Source organism: Podarcis muralis, chromosome 1 (genome assembly GCF_964188315.1).
Source record: "Podarcis muralis chromosome 1, rPodMur119.hap1.1, whole genome shotgun sequence".
Taxonomy (NCBI): Eukaryota; Metazoa; Chordata; class Lepidosauria; order Squamata; family Lacertidae; genus Podarcis; species Podarcis muralis.
The window spans coordinates 132,664,975-132,682,401 of NC_135655.1; the positions used below are offsets into that span (position 1 = coordinate 132,664,975).

The 17,427-nt window shown below is 45.8% G+C and overlaps 1 protein-coding gene across 11 annotated transcripts in view; it reads left to right on the forward strand.

Moving 5' to 3' along the window:
- The first annotated feature begins 220 nt into the window (after positions 1-220).
- RCBTB2 (RCC1 and BTB domain containing protein 2) overlaps positions 221-17,427 on the forward strand; it is a 28,394-nt gene continuing 11,187 nt past the window's right edge. For 2 of the 11 annotated variants that reach the window (XR_003703506.2, XM_028703924.2), the window contains exons 1-9: positions 224-412; positions 1,584-1,649; positions 4,427-4,552; positions 4,866-5,016; positions 6,399-6,565; positions 7,581-7,739; positions 10,230-10,337; positions 12,611-12,753; positions 16,126-16,316. Coding sequence is in view for 8 of the 11 variants with exons in the window: in XM_028703924.2 (XP_028559757.2) it covers positions 4,427-4,552; positions 4,866-5,016; positions 6,399-6,565; positions 7,581-7,739; positions 10,230-10,337; positions 12,611-12,753; positions 16,126-16,316 (1,045 nt within the window). In the remaining 3 variants the exon portion in view is untranslated. Of the gene's footprint in view, positions 435-512; positions 781-1,583; positions 1,650-4,420; positions 4,553-4,865; positions 5,017-6,046; positions 6,069-6,398; positions 6,566-7,580; positions 7,740-10,229; positions 10,338-12,610; positions 12,754-16,125; positions 16,317-17,427 lie in introns of those variants that run through there. The other 9 variants (XR_013390662.1, XM_077918979.1, XR_013390663.1 and 6 more) reach the window with 8 other exon arrangements.

Consider the following 17,427-nt stretch of genomic DNA (forward strand, 5'->3'; position numbering starts at 1 on the left):
TTTTATAATTGGTTCATAAAAAGTTAGGTTTCATTTTATAAATTTATGAGCTTCAAAGTCCTGAGGTTGAAAATCCTCTAGACATTTATTTCTCCCCTGAATTTCCACAGTGTGGCAATTTCTTTGGAAAGAGAATTGCAAGCACGATCATAGAATCTCTGGATCCCTGACGCCTCTTCCTCCTCCTCCTCCTCCCCGGCAGGACACTGGGCTCCGGGGCCGCCGGACGGAGCCGCCAGAGAGGAGCCCGGCTCCATCGGACGCGGAGGCCCAGAGCCCGGCGCGGGGAAGAGCTGCGCCGCCGCGGAAGAGCCCGGCACCCGGCTTGGGGGCCCAGGCGGAGCGGAGGGACGCGGCCGGCGCCCGAGGGCGAGGCAGGCCGGGCGGCGGCGGGAGCAGCGGCGGGAGGACGGTGAGGCGGGGGCGGCCCTCGGGTGAGGCGGGGTCGCGGCGCCCTGAGGTGCGGGTGGTCCCTCTGCGGGGCTGCGCGCAAACTGCGCCCGGGACGAGGGAGGCGCGCAGGTGGCGGTGCCCGCCCAGCCGGCCGGCGGCGAGGCCTCCCTTGTCAGCGGCGCCTTCCTTCCGGCGCCCCCGAAAACGGCCCGTCCCTCCCGGGAGCGGGAGCAGGCCGCGCAGAGTCCCATCCCCAGAGAGCCCTTGATGGATGCCGCTCTTGGAAGCCGGCCAGGCGCTCAGCTCCGCGGGGAAAGGCGGCCGGAGGCGCCGCGCCAGACCGGCCTGCTCCCCCGGCTCTGGGCTCGGCGAGCGGCCGGAATTCAGGTTGGGGAGAAGGAGAACCACGCTCCCTTCACAGGGAGCCCCTGCCGGCAACAGGCTCTCCAGAGGTTATGGGGGGGGGGGGGGAGAGAGGTAAAGGCCCCCTGGACGCTTAAGCCCAGGCCGAGGCGACTCTGGCTTCCAGGCCGAGGGAGGTCCACAGGCAGCTTTTCCATGTGGCCGGCAGGACTTCTGGCCTGGATCAGATACAAAATAAAAGAATAGAATTTCAGCAGCTGCCTTGGCTATCCGTCGGGTCCATAAGGCGCAGAGTCAAAGCATAACTGTAGATTTATTTGTACTATTTTATTCTTATGCAATGTTGGCATTGGTGTGTTTTATATGTGCATAAGTTGGTTTTGTAGATGAATATATTTTACCTTTTGTTTGTTCTTAGTATTGCTGGTTTGTGTCAACTGTAAGCCAGCCTGAGCTCTTGGAGATGGGCAGGATAGAGAGGAATTTTGATGGGTCAGCTCATTGTGTCTATGAACATCAGAGCTGTTTAAGATGTTCGTGCATCTGCTGAGAGGCACTGGTTGCGCACTAAAGAACTACAGCCAATTAGTTATCTGATGGTGCACAGAGCATTCATTGAGAGAACACAGGAACACTGGAAATATGTTTGCTGCATAAAGCCACAGTCCTGTATGGACTTTAAAAACAGCATTTCAAAAACTACATGCACAGGGGATTGTTCACAGCTATAATGGGGGAAATGTCCCAGATGGTGGCTTTAATCTTGAGATGTTGTCAGACAGAGCTTCACAGATTGCCCTAATCACCTCTTGCTCTTATTTTTCTAGGCTACAGAAATGGCATAGACTTTCATCTCTAAATGAGCTAAACTAAGATTTGTTGATGTTGAAAAGGTAAGATTGGTTCTTCACAGTAAAGCAGGGTGGTCCAACCCCAGACCAAGTGGACTGCTAGAGTTCTGTGACACAGAACCTGTGAGCCACAAACTGAACTGAATTACTGTATTTTTCGCCCTCTCGCTCTCCACCGCTCTCGCTCCACCCCTCTCCAGGCTTCAGGAAGCTATCCGCAAGCCTTGGGAGCTCTGCAGGAGTTCCCGTTGGGCTCCCAAGGCTTGCGGATAGCAGCCTGAAGCCTGGGGCGCGCTGCACAGCGCCCCCGGGCTTCAGGCAGATATCGGGCAGCCCCACAAGCTCGGGGGACAGCGGGGAGGCGGAGCGCACCTTCCCGCTGATCCCCGACCTGGTTTGGAGGCTGGCGCTGGGAGAAGCGGGCTTCTCCCCAGCGCCAGCCCCACAAGCTCGGGGGACAGATATCCACAAGCCTGGGGAGACCGGCGCGACTTTCCGCCGGGCTCCCTAGGCTTGCGGATAGCAACCTGTTCTGGGGGCTGGGTTTGGGGGAAGCTCAGGCATTCCCTGCCCCAGCCCCGCGCCTGGGGAAAAAATAAATTCCCCCCCCCTTTATTTCCCCCCCAAAAAACTAGGTGCGTCCTATGGGCTGGTGCGCCCTATGAGGCGAAAAATACGGTAAATTTCCATATCGTAAATTAAAGTGTTTGCAATAAATAGTATTGAATATACATTATTAATATATTTAATTGAAAATATAGCATTAAAACATATTTAATATATTCATTTATTACACAAAATGCTATGCAAAAATTATTGTAGAAGGCTATTAGCCACCTCCCCATTCTCCCCTCCTCATAGGACCACCGGTGCCACCACAGTACATGTGGCCATTACGGAAAGGCTAGAAGGGGAACCACATGCCCCCGAGCAAGGGCGCTGTGGACAGTGTGGCCTGCAGCCCACCCCTTCCCTCATCCGACCTCAACCCCCCAACTTCCACAACAAGCACAGACCTTAGGTAGGGGTGACAGACCATCAACATTTGGAAGTCCACAGATTCCCCGTCCTTGTTGTAAAGGTTACCTATTGAACTTGTGCACATTTCCTCGGGAGTAAGTCCCATTTATTCCAGTGGTTCTTACTCCAGAGTAATGGTGCCTTGGATTGCAGCCTGTGTGCCTATAACATACATGGTACACTATGGTACATGGCGTTTGAGAAGCAGCCTGAACGTTTGTGTGAGCCCAAACAGCCAACTTGCCGGCCTGCCTTATTTTTTAAGCTGCACTGTCAGCTGCCCCTTGTGGCTGCGAAGGACGTGCGACAGCTAGACTTAGCTGTGTGCAGTGCAACTAGGACCCTTGGAATGAGAAGGAGCCAGAGGATGGAGCCTGAGCAGCAGAAGCGTGAAGAGAACAGGCAGCTTGGGACATCCATTCCCCCTTCCCCCTCCCAAAGGCTGCCTCAGTGAAGGATGGATGCCGTGCTGCGAACCTCAAGCCTAGGCTCACCAGCCGCGCTTTCTGCACTTAGCTGAGCCGCCCTGGATTCAAAAATGAAAAGAAAGAAACCAAGAAACCACCCGTCACAAAGCTATGAGTGAAGTCTACTGTGGTGTGAGTCATATACAAGGAACCGTGGTTGTTGTACAGCACTGTGCTAGAAAGGGGAAGAGGGGAAATGCCATCCTTCACAGGCCATAGCAATTCGGTCTCTAGTATGCCTACATAACAGGGAGTCCATGAGAGAAACGCTCTCTGAGTATACTTGTGCTGCTGCAGTCCCAACAGAACTACAGCAACAAAAACCCCAGACTTCAGTCTCTGTTTTGTGAATCTTCTTCTGCTCAGCCCAAAAAGGAACTCTAAATTATATGTAATGTGTTTATAAGAACCTCATTCAATGGGCTGTGGGTTGGACTACCCTGCAATAAAGTGCCGTGATGTTTTTTAGGGTTGAAAATGAATGCTTTTCTCTCTGTGTGTTGACTGACATGCAGTAAACAGGAGCTGGCTCCCAAGGAGTCGATTATGTGGACGAAGCAAGTACCGTGATACCTCGGGTTACAAACACTTCAGGTTACAAACTCCGCTAACCCGGAAGTAGTACCTCAACTTGAGAACTTTGCCCCAGGATCAGAACAAAAATTGCGCTGTGGCGGCAGCAGGAGGCCCCATTAGCGAAAGTGGTACCTCAGGTTAAGAACGGTTCAGGTTAAGAACAGACGTCCGGAATGAATTAAGTTAGTAACCCGAGGTACCACTATATTGCTAAAGGAGAACCTACAAATCATAGTACAGTGGTACCTCAGTTGTACCTTGGTCCGGAAGACCATTCAAATTCCAAAATGTTCGGCAACTGAGGCGCAATGGGCAGTTGGCAAATTCCATTGAGAAAATGGAGATACGCACCTCGGAAGTCGTTCGACTTCTGAGGTGTGTTCAAAAACAGAAGCATTCACTTCCAGGTTTTCGGTGTTTGAAAACCGAAACGTTTGGCTTCCAAAGCATTCAACAACCGAGGTAACATTGTAGCAGATACATGTATTTAAAAACATATAAAGTGGGAGGAAGTAGTTTTAAAGTGATACGTGTAGTTGGGATTAGGTTCATAATTTGCTGTCCTATTTGTTTTTCATTTGTCATTTGGTTGCCTTTTCTTACTTACTTTATATTCACATTTATCTTTAGTGAAATGGACAGGACAACTGTTTCAAAACAATGTAATACTTGTGGTGATTTTTAAAAAAAACAATATGAAAAGAAGCATTTAACCTATTTAGACTGATCTACAATATATTGTTTTTATTGGAACAGATGTTGGATGTTGGGAAATGGCCAATATTTGCTCTCCGCTCTCAAGAGGAGTTGAAGTTAATTCGCCAGGCCTGTGTATTCGGCAGTGCAGGAAATGAAGTACTTTATGCAACTGAAAATGATGAGGTAACTTTTGCAGATATAACAATTAATAACTGTTTGCCTCTACATCATGTTTGTCTTAGCACGCATTGGATTAAGATTTCCAGGGCACAGTAAATGTTACACTAGGAGTGGATGTCAACTTGCCTTGCACAATTTTTTACTGTGCCAAAACAGTTATCCTTGCTGCAGAATTCTGATTTTCTTTAACAAAGATACAGTTCTGATTAAAATATCTGACAAAATCTTTAAAAACTGTAACTATTTTATTAAACTTTCAGTCTGAAATACTATGATAGTAAATATTTTCTGTACTAACAGTATCACTGTGTGACAGGTTTTTGCGCTTGGCACTAACTGCAGTGGTTGTTTGGGAATCGGTGACACACAGAGCAGCATTGAACCTCGAAGGTTAGATACTTTATGTGGCAAAAAACTAGCCTGCCTCAGCTATGGAAGTGGCCCCCATGTTGTTGCTGCTACCACTGGTATGTTGTGTGCTTTTCAATGTGGTTCGTCTACTCTGTTAGTCTACTTTGACAGGGATATTTAATTTTTAACTGTAAGAGAAAAGCAGTATCTACTCTTTACACTGATAAGGAAGAACATATTAAGTTTTCGATTGTGGGGTGATTATTGAGTCTAGTCCCTTATTTTTTCATGGGCATACTTGTGTTACCACCTGGATGGTCCAGATCTTGGGACTCTTATGATAATAAATGAAAATGGTCTGTGTTAATGATGTTTGCACTATTAGTGATTCAAAAGCAGATAACGAAGGAACAGTCATATTTTGCTGGTGAAGCCAAGCTCAGATTCAGAAACACCAAGGGACAACATGTAGAAACACTAAGGAAAGAGCAAGGCTTTCCTAACTCTTAGAATATATCCATGTTACACTTTCTGTGCTCTTGATTCAGTTCTCTCAAGCCTGTAAAGGCTACGGGGCCCGTTCCTCATGAACTGCAAGAAGATCAGACCTCTCCATTCTGAAGGAAATCAGCCTGAGTGCTCACTGGAAGGACAGATCCTGAAGCTGAGGCTCCAATATTTTAGCCACCTCATGAGAAGAGAAGACTCCCTGGAAAAGACCTTGATGTTGGGAAAGATGGAGGGCACAAGGAGAAGGGGACGACAGAGGACGAGATGGTTGGACAGTGTTCTTGAAGCTACGAACATGAGTTTGACAAAACTGCGGGAGGCAGTGGAAGACAGGAGTGCCTGGCATGCTCTGGTCCATTGGGGTCATGAAGAGTTGAACACAACTAAACAACTAAATTAAAGTTGAAAAGTTTTTTGTGGTTGCTGCCTCCAATCCCAGACCGAACTTGTTTCAGCAGGCCTTTCCCTGTTGATTCAGTTCTACAAGGTTGGGTCGTAGAAAGGATGTGAATCTGGATCAATGCACTGTAGGGTCTCCCCCCCCTTTTTTTTTTTTAGCAATGAGAGATTGCAACACTAAACCTAAAAGATCTGCCTCAGGTGTCCAATTGCAGGATAAAGTTCCAGTAGGAGAGAATATTATACTTTGAGATGCATAGTAAGCATGGAGATTATACTTTACCAAAAAGAGGAGGGGGTTATATAACTTCGCACATTCTCAAGATTTAAATTGTTTCATTTGAAGGCTTGACAATATATGGAGCACAACCCATCCCTTTAACTTGTTTGAACCATTATTGTCTCCATTAATACTTGCTAATGCTTGAATTGACATTTGCCCTTAATCGTGTTCTATGTACATAGTGGTTAAATCACAGCAGAGGACAATATATGGAACAAAAAGCTTCAGCCATTGTTTATTTTTTCTCTTAGTTGGGAAAAAGATAGCTTGTAATGTTTTCAAAGTTATTTTCTTTTTATATTGTAGAAGGAGAAGTATATACGTGGGGACATAATGCTTATAGTCAACTGGGAAATGGAACAACCAACCATGGTTTAGTTCCTTGCCAAATCTCCACCAACTTGTTAAACAAAAAAGTGATTGAAGTTGCCTGTGGCTCACATCATTCAATGGTTTTAACATCTGATGGAGAGGTAAGAAAATCTATCAGAATCTTGTTCAAGCAACTTTGGAATTTTATATCTGAAACAAAAAGGGGCAAGCACTCTGGACTGGATAAAACTGGGGTGTAAATTGTATGCTGATAGCCATCTGAAAGTTCACTGGGCTACATTGGTAGCCCTTTTGGGCTACATAATCACTGCAAAAATAATGTCTCTTTCCTTAGTTTCTGAGGTTAGACAAGGGGATGTGTCTTGTTTTAAAATGTACTATATTACATTATTGTTAATATCTGCTCTGGGAATCCCAGATATAGTGGGATACTAGCTCAGATACATGAATACTCACATTGTTGTCCTAGTAATTGCTTCCACAAACGAGAGCCAATCTTATCTAGTATCAAGAAACCAAAAATGAAAGAACTCTTTTTGAGATGTAACTTCCAAATAATATTTGCTTCTATTTGTTTGCTTTTGGGATGATTTCTTCACAGACCTATCAGTGACATTAATTTTCCAGAAAATTTTGAGTCACAAAAATTTCCATCGGCCTAAATCAACTGAGATTTAATTTAGCATTTGTCTTTGACATTAGTGTAATCTTAAATGTGTTTATTGGAAGTGAGTACCATTGAATTAAGGGACACGAGTGGCACTGTGGGTTAAACCACAGAGCCTAGGGCTTGCCAATCAGAAGGTCGGCGGTTCCAATCCCTTCGATGGGATGAGCTCCCGTTGCTCAATCCTTGCTCATGCCAGCCCAGCAACGAAGTGCAAGTAGATAAATAGGTACTGCTCTGACGGGAAGGTAAACGGTGTTTCCGTGCGCTGCTCTAGATCGCCAGAAGCGGCTTAGTCATGCTGGCCACATGATCCGGAAGATGTACGCCGGCTCCCTCGGCCAATAAAGCGAGATGAGCGCCACAACCCCAGAGTCGGTCACGACTGGACCTAATGGTCAGGGGTCCCTTTACCATTGAATTAAATGGACCTGGCATTTCTCTCAATATGGGATTATAACCGTATAATATAGTTTGTTTCTTTACAGGTTTATACCTGGGGCTACAACAATTCAGGGCAAGTTGGATCTGGCTCAACAGCCAACCAGCCAATTCCACGGAGAGTCACTAGCTGCTTACAGAGCAAGATTGCAATTAACATTGCTTGTGGCCAGATGTGCTCAATGGCAGTGGTAGAAAATGGGGAGGTAAGAGAATTCATCAGAATTAAAAGGGCTGTTTTTCTTTATGGTGTGTAATCTTGTGTTTAAATTGTTGACCGTGTCTCCCTACAGTAGACAATGCTGCTAATTAAGGGCAGATCTTTAAGTATAAGAAGTCTGGTTAGATAGATTCTGACAGAATATTCTCTCCTGGTGTCTGGAGAACAACTGTCTCTTAACATTCAGAATAGTGCTTCCTCCTGTCATTAAGGCTCAATTTCTGATTTCACCAGGGTAAACTCCTCCCTCCAAGCTGGGCACAGTTTTGAGCATAGAAGCTTGTGAGTCTTTCTTGTCCTCTGTGCTTCCTCTTACACAGCATTTGAATGAAAGTCTATTGTGCTGCAAGGAAGAGTGTTTCAGAAGGGCTGAGGAGAGGCCCCTGGTGAAGATAATTGGGTATCCATTCTCCTTCCCCCATTCTAGGTAGTGCAGGCATGTTGCAGTACGGTTGTGTGGCAGAGCTGTCGGAAAGCTCTGCCCCCATCTTCACAAGGGAGCACCAATCTCAGTTACTAGAGACTCTGCATTGGAGGTGCCCCAGAGGCAGTGCAGATGGCAGGCCAGTGAGGCGAACTGAAGCAGCCGTCTCAGGTAGCAGAATCCTGCCCCTGGGGTCACATAATGACAGCTTCTGGTGAGATCTCACTGGAAGCTGCTTCTGTCACCTTTACCATTTCACCTTAGGTGACAAAATGGAGCAAAGAAGGAATTCGGTATTGGAAGTTTGGAGTGTTAGGTCTGTGTGTGGACAGAGTGCAGCTCTATTTTTTTATGCTCCTCATGAAGTCTGTTAACAGCTGTCTAGACTAGAGACTGTCAACAGGCTGAAAGTTGAATCCAGAAAACAGATTTTGATGGTTAAACTAGGGGATAGGATGTTTGTAAGTACCAGATTGGTAGCTACATAGATTTGGGCTACCTTCTGCCACAACTTTGAAATGTTCTTCCAAGGGAACCTCTCTGACTGGGTCCTTTCTGAGCTGTCCAAATTAGTGAAGGCTTTTTTGTTCCCTTGAGCTTTTACTAATTGCAAATCCACCTCCCCATGTCTTCATTTACTCTGTGGGCAAGATCCAACAAAATAGTTGCAGCAGCTGGAAGCAGCACAAGGACTCCCACTAAAAGGGTGAGGCTTCCCCACCTCCTAGCACCACACATTCCCTCCTCCAAATCAGCTCTGGGGTGCATGTGTTACGTCAACATGTGGAGGGAGGGAGCGGAGATTGTTCTGTCTGGCAAGAAATGCTTGTGCTGATGGAACAATTGTAATAGCGCAGGGTTGAGTGCCACCACCCCACTGCTGCTTGCATGGTAAAGTAGAGGAAACGCCACCCCTGGCCATCATCCTCTTTGCCCTAAAAATCAAATTTGTGGGTGAAAGGGAGTAGTAAAACTGCAGATTTTGGTTAGGTCTAATTTAGGGGCAATTCCTCAGGTAATTTCCCATCCACAACGCATAAGCATTAAAGGGCATGATAAGTTGAAAGCTGCTGAAGGGGAAGTGGGCAGAGTCTGGAGAAAGAACTGTGAGCGGAGCAGTGTCCTTTTTCCTTCCTTGAGACCCCCTGGGAGACCCACCAAACGTTCTGAACCAGGAACTAGGTGTGGACCAAGGGACTGGTTACTTTTATAAGCTACGTGACTTTGTTGCTTAGTTTGATCTTTTTACGTGGTCATTTATGTATTGTAGTATTCTAAGTTTTCTGACTTCGCTTTTATTTTTATTGATTATAGTCTAGTAATTATTTATTGGTATTGTTTGAGAGTGCATTTCTGTTTAATTATTATTTGCTGATATGTACGGAGTAAATTTAATAGTGTAATATACCCTAAATGGATCATTGCATATTGCTTTATTTTACATAAGTTGTTTATTTTAAGGTCATATTCTTTATCATGGCTCATTTGCATTGGATTGGATTGTTATACGATGTGTGATCTTCGATGTAGATTTTGTTGTTGTCTCTACATACAAATACATACAAAGGCGGCGTACAAATGTGAGATGAAAAGAAAAGCCAGGTGCTTTAGCTGCTCATGGGATCAGTTTAGGGGCAAATGCAGGAAACCATTGAACAGCGCTGCCTCTGCAACCTGAGAAGTCTAGCTAGTGTGTGCTCCAACCTAATGCTAAGGTTAGAAGGCAGCAGCTACCCAAGCAAATTGGGGCATTCAGATACTTCCCTGATCAAGCGGGTCATTTCATCACCCCTGTACACATAGATATATTGGACTGGGCAGGATCTTTTCTTGTTAGATGCTTCTCAGGTGAATGCTAAGGTCCCATGGAGTACAGAACTGGTTCTAACACTTAAGGAAACGAAAGGGGTTTTTTCTCTCAAAAAAGTGTCATAGATTATACACAAAGATTACACACATACACAAAGATTATAGGGGATTCTGTACTCCTGTTTCCCCCCTCTTCTTTACTCTTATTCCTGCAAACTAACTGGAATTATCTTCCTTTCTAAGGTTTACGTCTGGGGATACAATGGCAATGGTCAGCTTGGATTGGGCAATAGCGGCAATCAACCAACACCTTGCAGAATAGCAGCTCTGCAAGGCATCCGTGTGCAGCGGGTAGGTTTTGTTTGTTGCCAGGCCTCCGTTAAAAGATTACCCTACTGGGCTATGTATTTCATCTTATATACTGATAGCAAGCCTGTCCTCCCAAGTGTGGCTACTGATGCAGCCAAAACAGTGCTATCCCCATACAGGAGGGGAGGTGGCAACATGCCTGGGGGAAGCTGCAGGTTTACAGAAGCCCAAAATATATTTAGGAAAAACATTCCAAGGGGGAAGAACCCCAAAAACAGCTCTGTGCTCAGTTGGCATTTAGTGTTGATTGGCTTTTGTTGGGCTGAACTGTTGTGTGGGAGACAGAGAACGAGCAAAGTATTTGGAAGAGGGTCTGCTTAACTGGAGTTTCAAAAAGGAGCACTCTGCACTACCATATATCATCAAAGAAATTAATGTTTTATCAAAGATACTGTCGAAAGTGACTTGAGTTATCAGTACAGTGCCATTATCCTGAAATGGATTTTCTAGATGGGTAAATATTAGGGACTGGGCAAGTATTCAACATGAGACAGCTGAAAATGGGAGCATCCCCAGAATCAACAGTAAAGCTCAAAACAGATTAAAACACAAGTTAACATCTACGTGTCTGGGTAGAGTACAATGCAGATCCCTGACGGATGTCAATAGACAGAGAGTTCCAAAGGGTGGGTGCTGCCATGCTAAAAGACTCATTTCTTATAAGTGCTGAATGAATAGTGTGCGGCACCTGTTACAGGGTCCGTTCTGCAGGCAGAAGTTGTCAAGTGGGCATGTATGGGGAAGTGGATATGTGGAGGAACAAGGTTCAGTTAGGTAGTATAGAAAGAAGGCAGAACGTAGGGGGTTCTCTCTCAGACAGGGTAGTTAAATGAGATTTGCTGAATGCTTCAGAATGCTTGGTATATTCTGAAAAGATGATTTGCTGTTGCACAGGTAGGATATAGGAAGAAAAACCAGCTGCCTTGAAAGAGTGAGAATTGCAGAGTTGGAAGGGAACCCGAGGGTCATCCGGTCCACTCCCTGCAATGCAGGAGTCTCAGCTAAAGCATGATCCAGGACAGATGGCCATCCAACATGGGCTTCAAAACCTCCAAAGGAGAGTCCGCCACCTCCAGATGGAGATCGTTCCACAGCCAAACTGCTCTTAGAGTCAGAAAATTCTTCCTGATCTTTAGTCAGAATCTCCTTTCTTGTAACTTGAAGCCATTGGTTTAGGTCCTACTCTCCAGAGCAGCAGAGAACAAGTTTGTTCCATCTTCCTTGTGACAGCCCTTCAGATATTGGAAGGTGGCTAGCATATCTCCTCTCAGCCTTCCCTGCTCTCCTGCAGAAATAAAAAGACTCAAAAGAAAGGGTGTGTGTGCAGACACACACTTCCTTGAGTGAAGGGTTTTTTTTGGGGGGGGGAGCTGGGGAGACTGTTGCAAACTGCAAATGTCCCATTCATTAGTCTAATAAAAAAGAAACCAAAATTTCAATGAGAAAAGACTTATTTCCCAATAACTTGGGATGAATTAGCCTTATTTCAGTTTTGTTTTTTTACCTGTTCCATAATGTAAGTTAATCTGAGCAATGCTGGCCCAAGACACTTAACTGAGTATTTGTAGATGTGTTGTGATTGCACGGACAACTGGTTTGAGATAGCCCACCTTCTGCCTTTTCTTGTTTCCTTGGCTGTTCCTAATCCTGCATAAGGTCATCTTCTGTCAGTTCTGAATTTACACATTGCCTAAGTGTCAATCTGTATTCACTCTTATGTCCTGCCATATGCAGACAGAAGACTCTATGATATGTTGGAAGCTGGTACAGTGGTGCCCCACAAGACGAATGCCTCGCAAGACGAAAAACTCGCTAGACGAAAGGGTTTTCCGTTTTTTGAGTCGTTCCGCAAGACGAATTTCCCTATGGACTTGCTTCGCAAGACGAAACGTCTTGCGAGTTCTTGTGAGTTCTTGCGAGTTTGTTTCCTTTTTCTTAAAGCTGTTAATAGCCGCTAAGCCGCTAATAGCCGTGCTTCGCAAGACGAAAAAACCGCAAGACGAAGAGACTCGCGGAACGGATTAATTTTGTCTTGCGAGGCACCGCTGTATTTCTCACAAACTCCGAGAGAGATCAGCTTCTTGAATTCTGTTTGTGAATCTTGAATGGTGATAAATGATTCAACTGTATTTCGCATTTGGTTTTTTAAATAAATACTTCTCCAGAAATGTTTTTAAAGGTTTTAATAAATCTTCTTGGATGTAAAATGCAAAAATGTAAGAATACAAATTATTTTATGTGCTTTTCTTTTCTAGGTTGCCTGTGGCTATGCACATACCTTAGTGCTAACGGACGAAGGTCAGCTGTATGCCTGGGGAGCAAATTCCTATGGCCAGTTAGGCACTGGGAATAGAGGGAACCAGTCCTACCCTGCACCTGTTCCTGTGGATAAAGACAGGTAGGATCCTGCTAATAATCACGCAATAAGCAGAATTTGTAGCCTGTACTGCAGTAACTGTGGGATTTTTCCCCTTAGACATTATCCATAAGTAAGGAAGATAGTAAAATTATTAGACTGTTCACATTTCTGAATATAAAGCCTATAGATCTATACAAAGGTGCTTTGGCAATAAAAGAATAATTGGAAAAGAGCAACTTGGTAGCTGGAAATGGCAGTATCTTTTCCTCAGTCTTTCTTGGAAGCAGTAGCTTATTTTTGTGTGTGCTTTTAAGCTGTTGTTTCCCAGTATGAGAAGTGCAAGGCTTTAAGAGTTTGGATAATAGAGCTGCACTTACAGCTTATCAAGCTAGGACTACGCATTACTAGTCCACTTCCCATTTCCAAACACTGGCTGCTGCTCCTCTGCTTCCCTGCCAGAATGAGGAGGAGACATCTGCAGAAAAGAAGCAGTGGGCAGAGGAATCCCCTTGTCTGCCAGGATATCCTTCCCGGTTGCCTGCCAGTCCCCCTTCCCAATGCTGTGCTGCAGTAGAGAAGAAGCAGTTTGGCTATTGGAAATGTGAGGTGCTTGGTAAACCCAGACAAGAGGTGTTGGCTGAAGACTTTCCTTTTTCCATAATTTGCTTCTAATACCGTATTTAACAAATGAGATCCTAATTTGTACTTGAATAAGGATCACAGTTATCAGATGCCTTTGGGCCCTTCCTGTATGCTTTTATAATCACATCCAGGAGAGAGATGTTCTGCTTTCAGGCAGGTGTGCTGTGGTTTGTGTAGACAAATATAATATAAGCCACACCTGCAAATAAGCCGCACCTTTAAAATTCAGACACTCACATAGGACCTTCACCGCCTTCATTGGTTCTGATTTGAAAGAGAGATAGAGCTGGGTATCATCTGCATATTGATGGACAATTGGAAAGAAAAAGAAACAGCAGCGGGGGCCAGCTGGACAAGGAGAGACATTCTGCTGGGGGCGCTCAGCTCACCTCAAACCATGCCAGGTGGGGTGGGACAGCGGGGGCTGCTGCGCCGCCACCATGCAATCCCCCTTTGCCTCCCCCACTGCTGATAATCCCACCGCTCCTGGCACCAGGCAGGCACCCCCCTGCTCCATTAACAGTGGCAGGGCAGGCAGAGGGGAACTGCATGGTGGCACTTGCCATCCCACCGCCTGCCACTCCTGGGCACCCCCCCCCCAAGCCAGAGGAGGCAGGAAACGGCAGGAGCTTGCCAGGGCTCCAGCAGGAGCTAGAGTTAAGGGGGGGGCGTGTTCACGGCATGTCTGTTTCAGCCAATTTTTGTAAGGTCGCGAATATAAGTCGCACTTTAACTTTTCATGGTTGGAATTTGAAAAAATAAATACCAATACGGTATTTATTTCATAAAATTTATACAATGCTTGATTGTAAAAAAATCTCCAAGTGGTTTATGGTATTGAAATAAGCTCTCTTACAGTCTCAGATGGCATCACTGGGTGGGTTGCATCACTCGCCTGACCTCCCTGGGGCTAAGACACTGCTGCATCTTGGGATGGAGGAGGCCCATGGGGGGGTGAGGTCAGTGTGGTACAAGCACTCCTTGCCGCTGCTTCACCTGTCCCTGTCCTGGTATGCAGCAGCATCTCAGCCAGAGTGAGGTCAGGTGAGCACCACAGCTCCTCCAGGCTGTCTACTTCTGCTGTCTTCATAACCCATGATTTAAAGTTGGCTTCTTTAAAACGAAGCATGATTTGGTAGAAAGACTGTGTGTGTGTGTGTGTGTGTGTGTGTGTGTGTGTGTGTGTGTGTGTGATATGTCAGGTTTAGAGAAAACAACAACCTGCAATTCATTAAAACAGAAGGGAAATTTTCCAAACTTGCTGCTGTGCCCTAACTGTAGTTGGCAGTGCCTGGACTTGTTGCCATCAGGATAGACCATGGTTTCTCATTGCCTGAATTCATGTTTGCCCACAAACTGTGGTTTGTACGAAGCCGACAAAATAGAATCTGAAATCACAGCTTGACGTTGTAGTACTGGCTGGTTTGCTGTGTCTGAGTTCAAAGTCCATTAAAAAAACAGGGCCATTGTTTTGCCTAAAGAGGTTACTGCACCATGGAGACGAATGACTTAATGAAATTATGAAGTACAGTCCTCAGTTGTGAAATAAAAGCATATAAAAATACTGAAAACATGGTTTGAGTGTTGTATATTTGGAAGCTCAAACAACTAAAGTGTTAATTTGGCCTAACACAATCTGGTGTCATGTTATGTTTGAATGGAGACTAGACCTTTTTATTTGAGAGGCAGAGGTGTGTCGTGCTTTCTTGAGAATTGCAGATTACAGAGTACCTGATTCCTTAAGGCAATTCCTGCAAGCAACAGGGTGTGGCATCCCACTGCCAGGGAGAGGGAGGAGCAAACACCATAATAGCTGTGGACTTTGAGGACCCAGGAACAGTGGAAGCCAGGACTACTGAAATGCTTTATAGGTCCTAGAAAACATACGAGTTGAGCATAGAAAAACACATCATAAATTTATAGCAATGACTCCCCCCCGCAAAAAAAAGATTCTGGGAACAGTAGTTTACCCCTCACAAAGCTAAACAGCCTCGGTCCTGTATACCTGAAGGAGCATCTCCAACCCCATCATTCAGCCTGGACACTGAGGTCCAGCTCCGAGGGCCTTCTGGCGGTTCCCTCACTGTGAGAAGTGAGGTTACAGGTAACCAGGCAGAGGGCCTTCTCGGTAGTGGCGCCCGCCCTGTGGATCGCCCTCCCATCAAATGTCAAGAGAATAAACAACTATCCTGACTTCTAGAAGACACCTGAAGGCAGCCCTGTTTAGGGAAGTTTTTAGTGTTTAATGCTGTATCATTTTTTAAATATTTGGTTGGGAGCCACCCAGAGTGGCTGGGGTAGAAATAATATATTATTATTATTATTATTATTATTATTATTATTATTATTATTATTAAACTCCCCAGCACCCTTAACAAACTACTGTTCCCAGGATTCTTACTATTCTTACTATATATTTATTTATCCCCCACCTTTTTCCCTGACAGGGCTCAAGGTTGCTTACAGATAAAAACAAGAATTGCTGAAAACAATGTGCAGTGTTTATGCAGCCTGACCAAAGATTTTGAGGACAAGGGGGCAGAGTCTAAAGAGAGTTTGTTTAGAACTGATACATGTGCCTAGAAATGCAAGTCTGGCCATCAGAATTACAGCCGAGGCAAGGGATAGGAGGGCGTTAGGTTACAAATATGCATTTTATCCACCCAAGTGGTCCTGGAACAATGGCCACCTGCAGCTAGGACTTCTGAGCTTTGTCACTGCATGTTGTCCTTATGCCACTGTTTTTTTTATGTTTGCTTTTAAATATAGAGTCGTAGAGATTGCTGCATGTCACTCCGCTCACACTTCTGCTGCTAAAACCCAGGGTGGCCAAGTGTACATGTGGGGTCAGTGCCGGGGACAGTCTCTCACTCTGCCGCATCTCACCCACTTTGTCTGCACGGATGATGTCTTTGCTTGTTTTGCTACTCCTGCAGTGACTTGGCGTCTCCTCTCAGTGGGTGAGCTTCAGACAATTTTTTTTCTGTTTGCATTGCTGTATCTTACTCAGTTCTTGAAGATATGTAAATAGCATTCTTTTCAGTGGTATAGTTTGGATCACAGCTTGGTGGGAGAAATGAGCCCCACGTCCTTGTCAGGGTTGGCTCTATCTCCTCTGACATGGCTTCTCTTTAGGTGAAAGGCAGGCCTTCTGCCATATTGGTCCTAAGGGACACCTGCCCCCTTAACTTGGACTGCTGAAGGCTCCTTTCCGTCTGGTGTTCTGCTGAACGTGCTCTTAAATCTCCCAAGGAGAAGAGGAAAGCTCAAAACATCGCTGCTGTGATAGCGGTTGGAAAGCAACTGAATGGCACAGTTCTGAGAGCTGTGGAAAGCCCTTCCCTCTCTGTGTTGCAGGTCTGAGCAACTGCAGAACCACAAAGGAGAATTTGCAAGAAGCTCAGCCGTAGGCCAGGAGGAGGGAGCCTGGGGCCAAAATGCACAATCCCAGACTTCTGGGATTCCCCCCCAGGCCACCCCGCTCTCTGCCCATCGTCCTAGAGCAGCCTTCCTCAACCCTGGGCCCCTGTGTGTTGTTGGACTACAACCCCCATCATTCCTAGCAGCATGGCCAGTCAGGGATTATGCCATTCAAGGACATCTTGGGGCCCGAGGTGAGAAAGGCTGTCCCGGAGTTTTCCTGCCTGGCTGGAATATGTCCCTGCACTCTAGTGTGCCTGGCTGGAGGACAGAGATGGGGTGTCAGTGTGTGTAGAAATTAGCCTCCTGTACAACAGTAAAATTTACATTAGTTGGCCTTCCCCCTTTTGCTGGTAGCCCTGCCCACCCCCAGTGTGTCAGCTCTGGCAGGTTGCCTCTTCCGTCAGATCTGCTGCTCCGTTCATATGGCACCGTATGTCTGCAGTGACCTCATCAGTCAGAGTGAGAAACAGAAGATCCTGGGATATGGTTAGCTTCCCACTACGTTCTAACCAAACTTCCAACCGGAAGTAGAAAAGAAAGAGAAGCAGCCTGGTGAACTGTCACCATCCAGCTCCCACAGCGCTTCTGCAGAACCATCTTGCCCCAAGAGAAGCAGCCACAAGCGCTTTTGCTTTTCACATTTTGTTG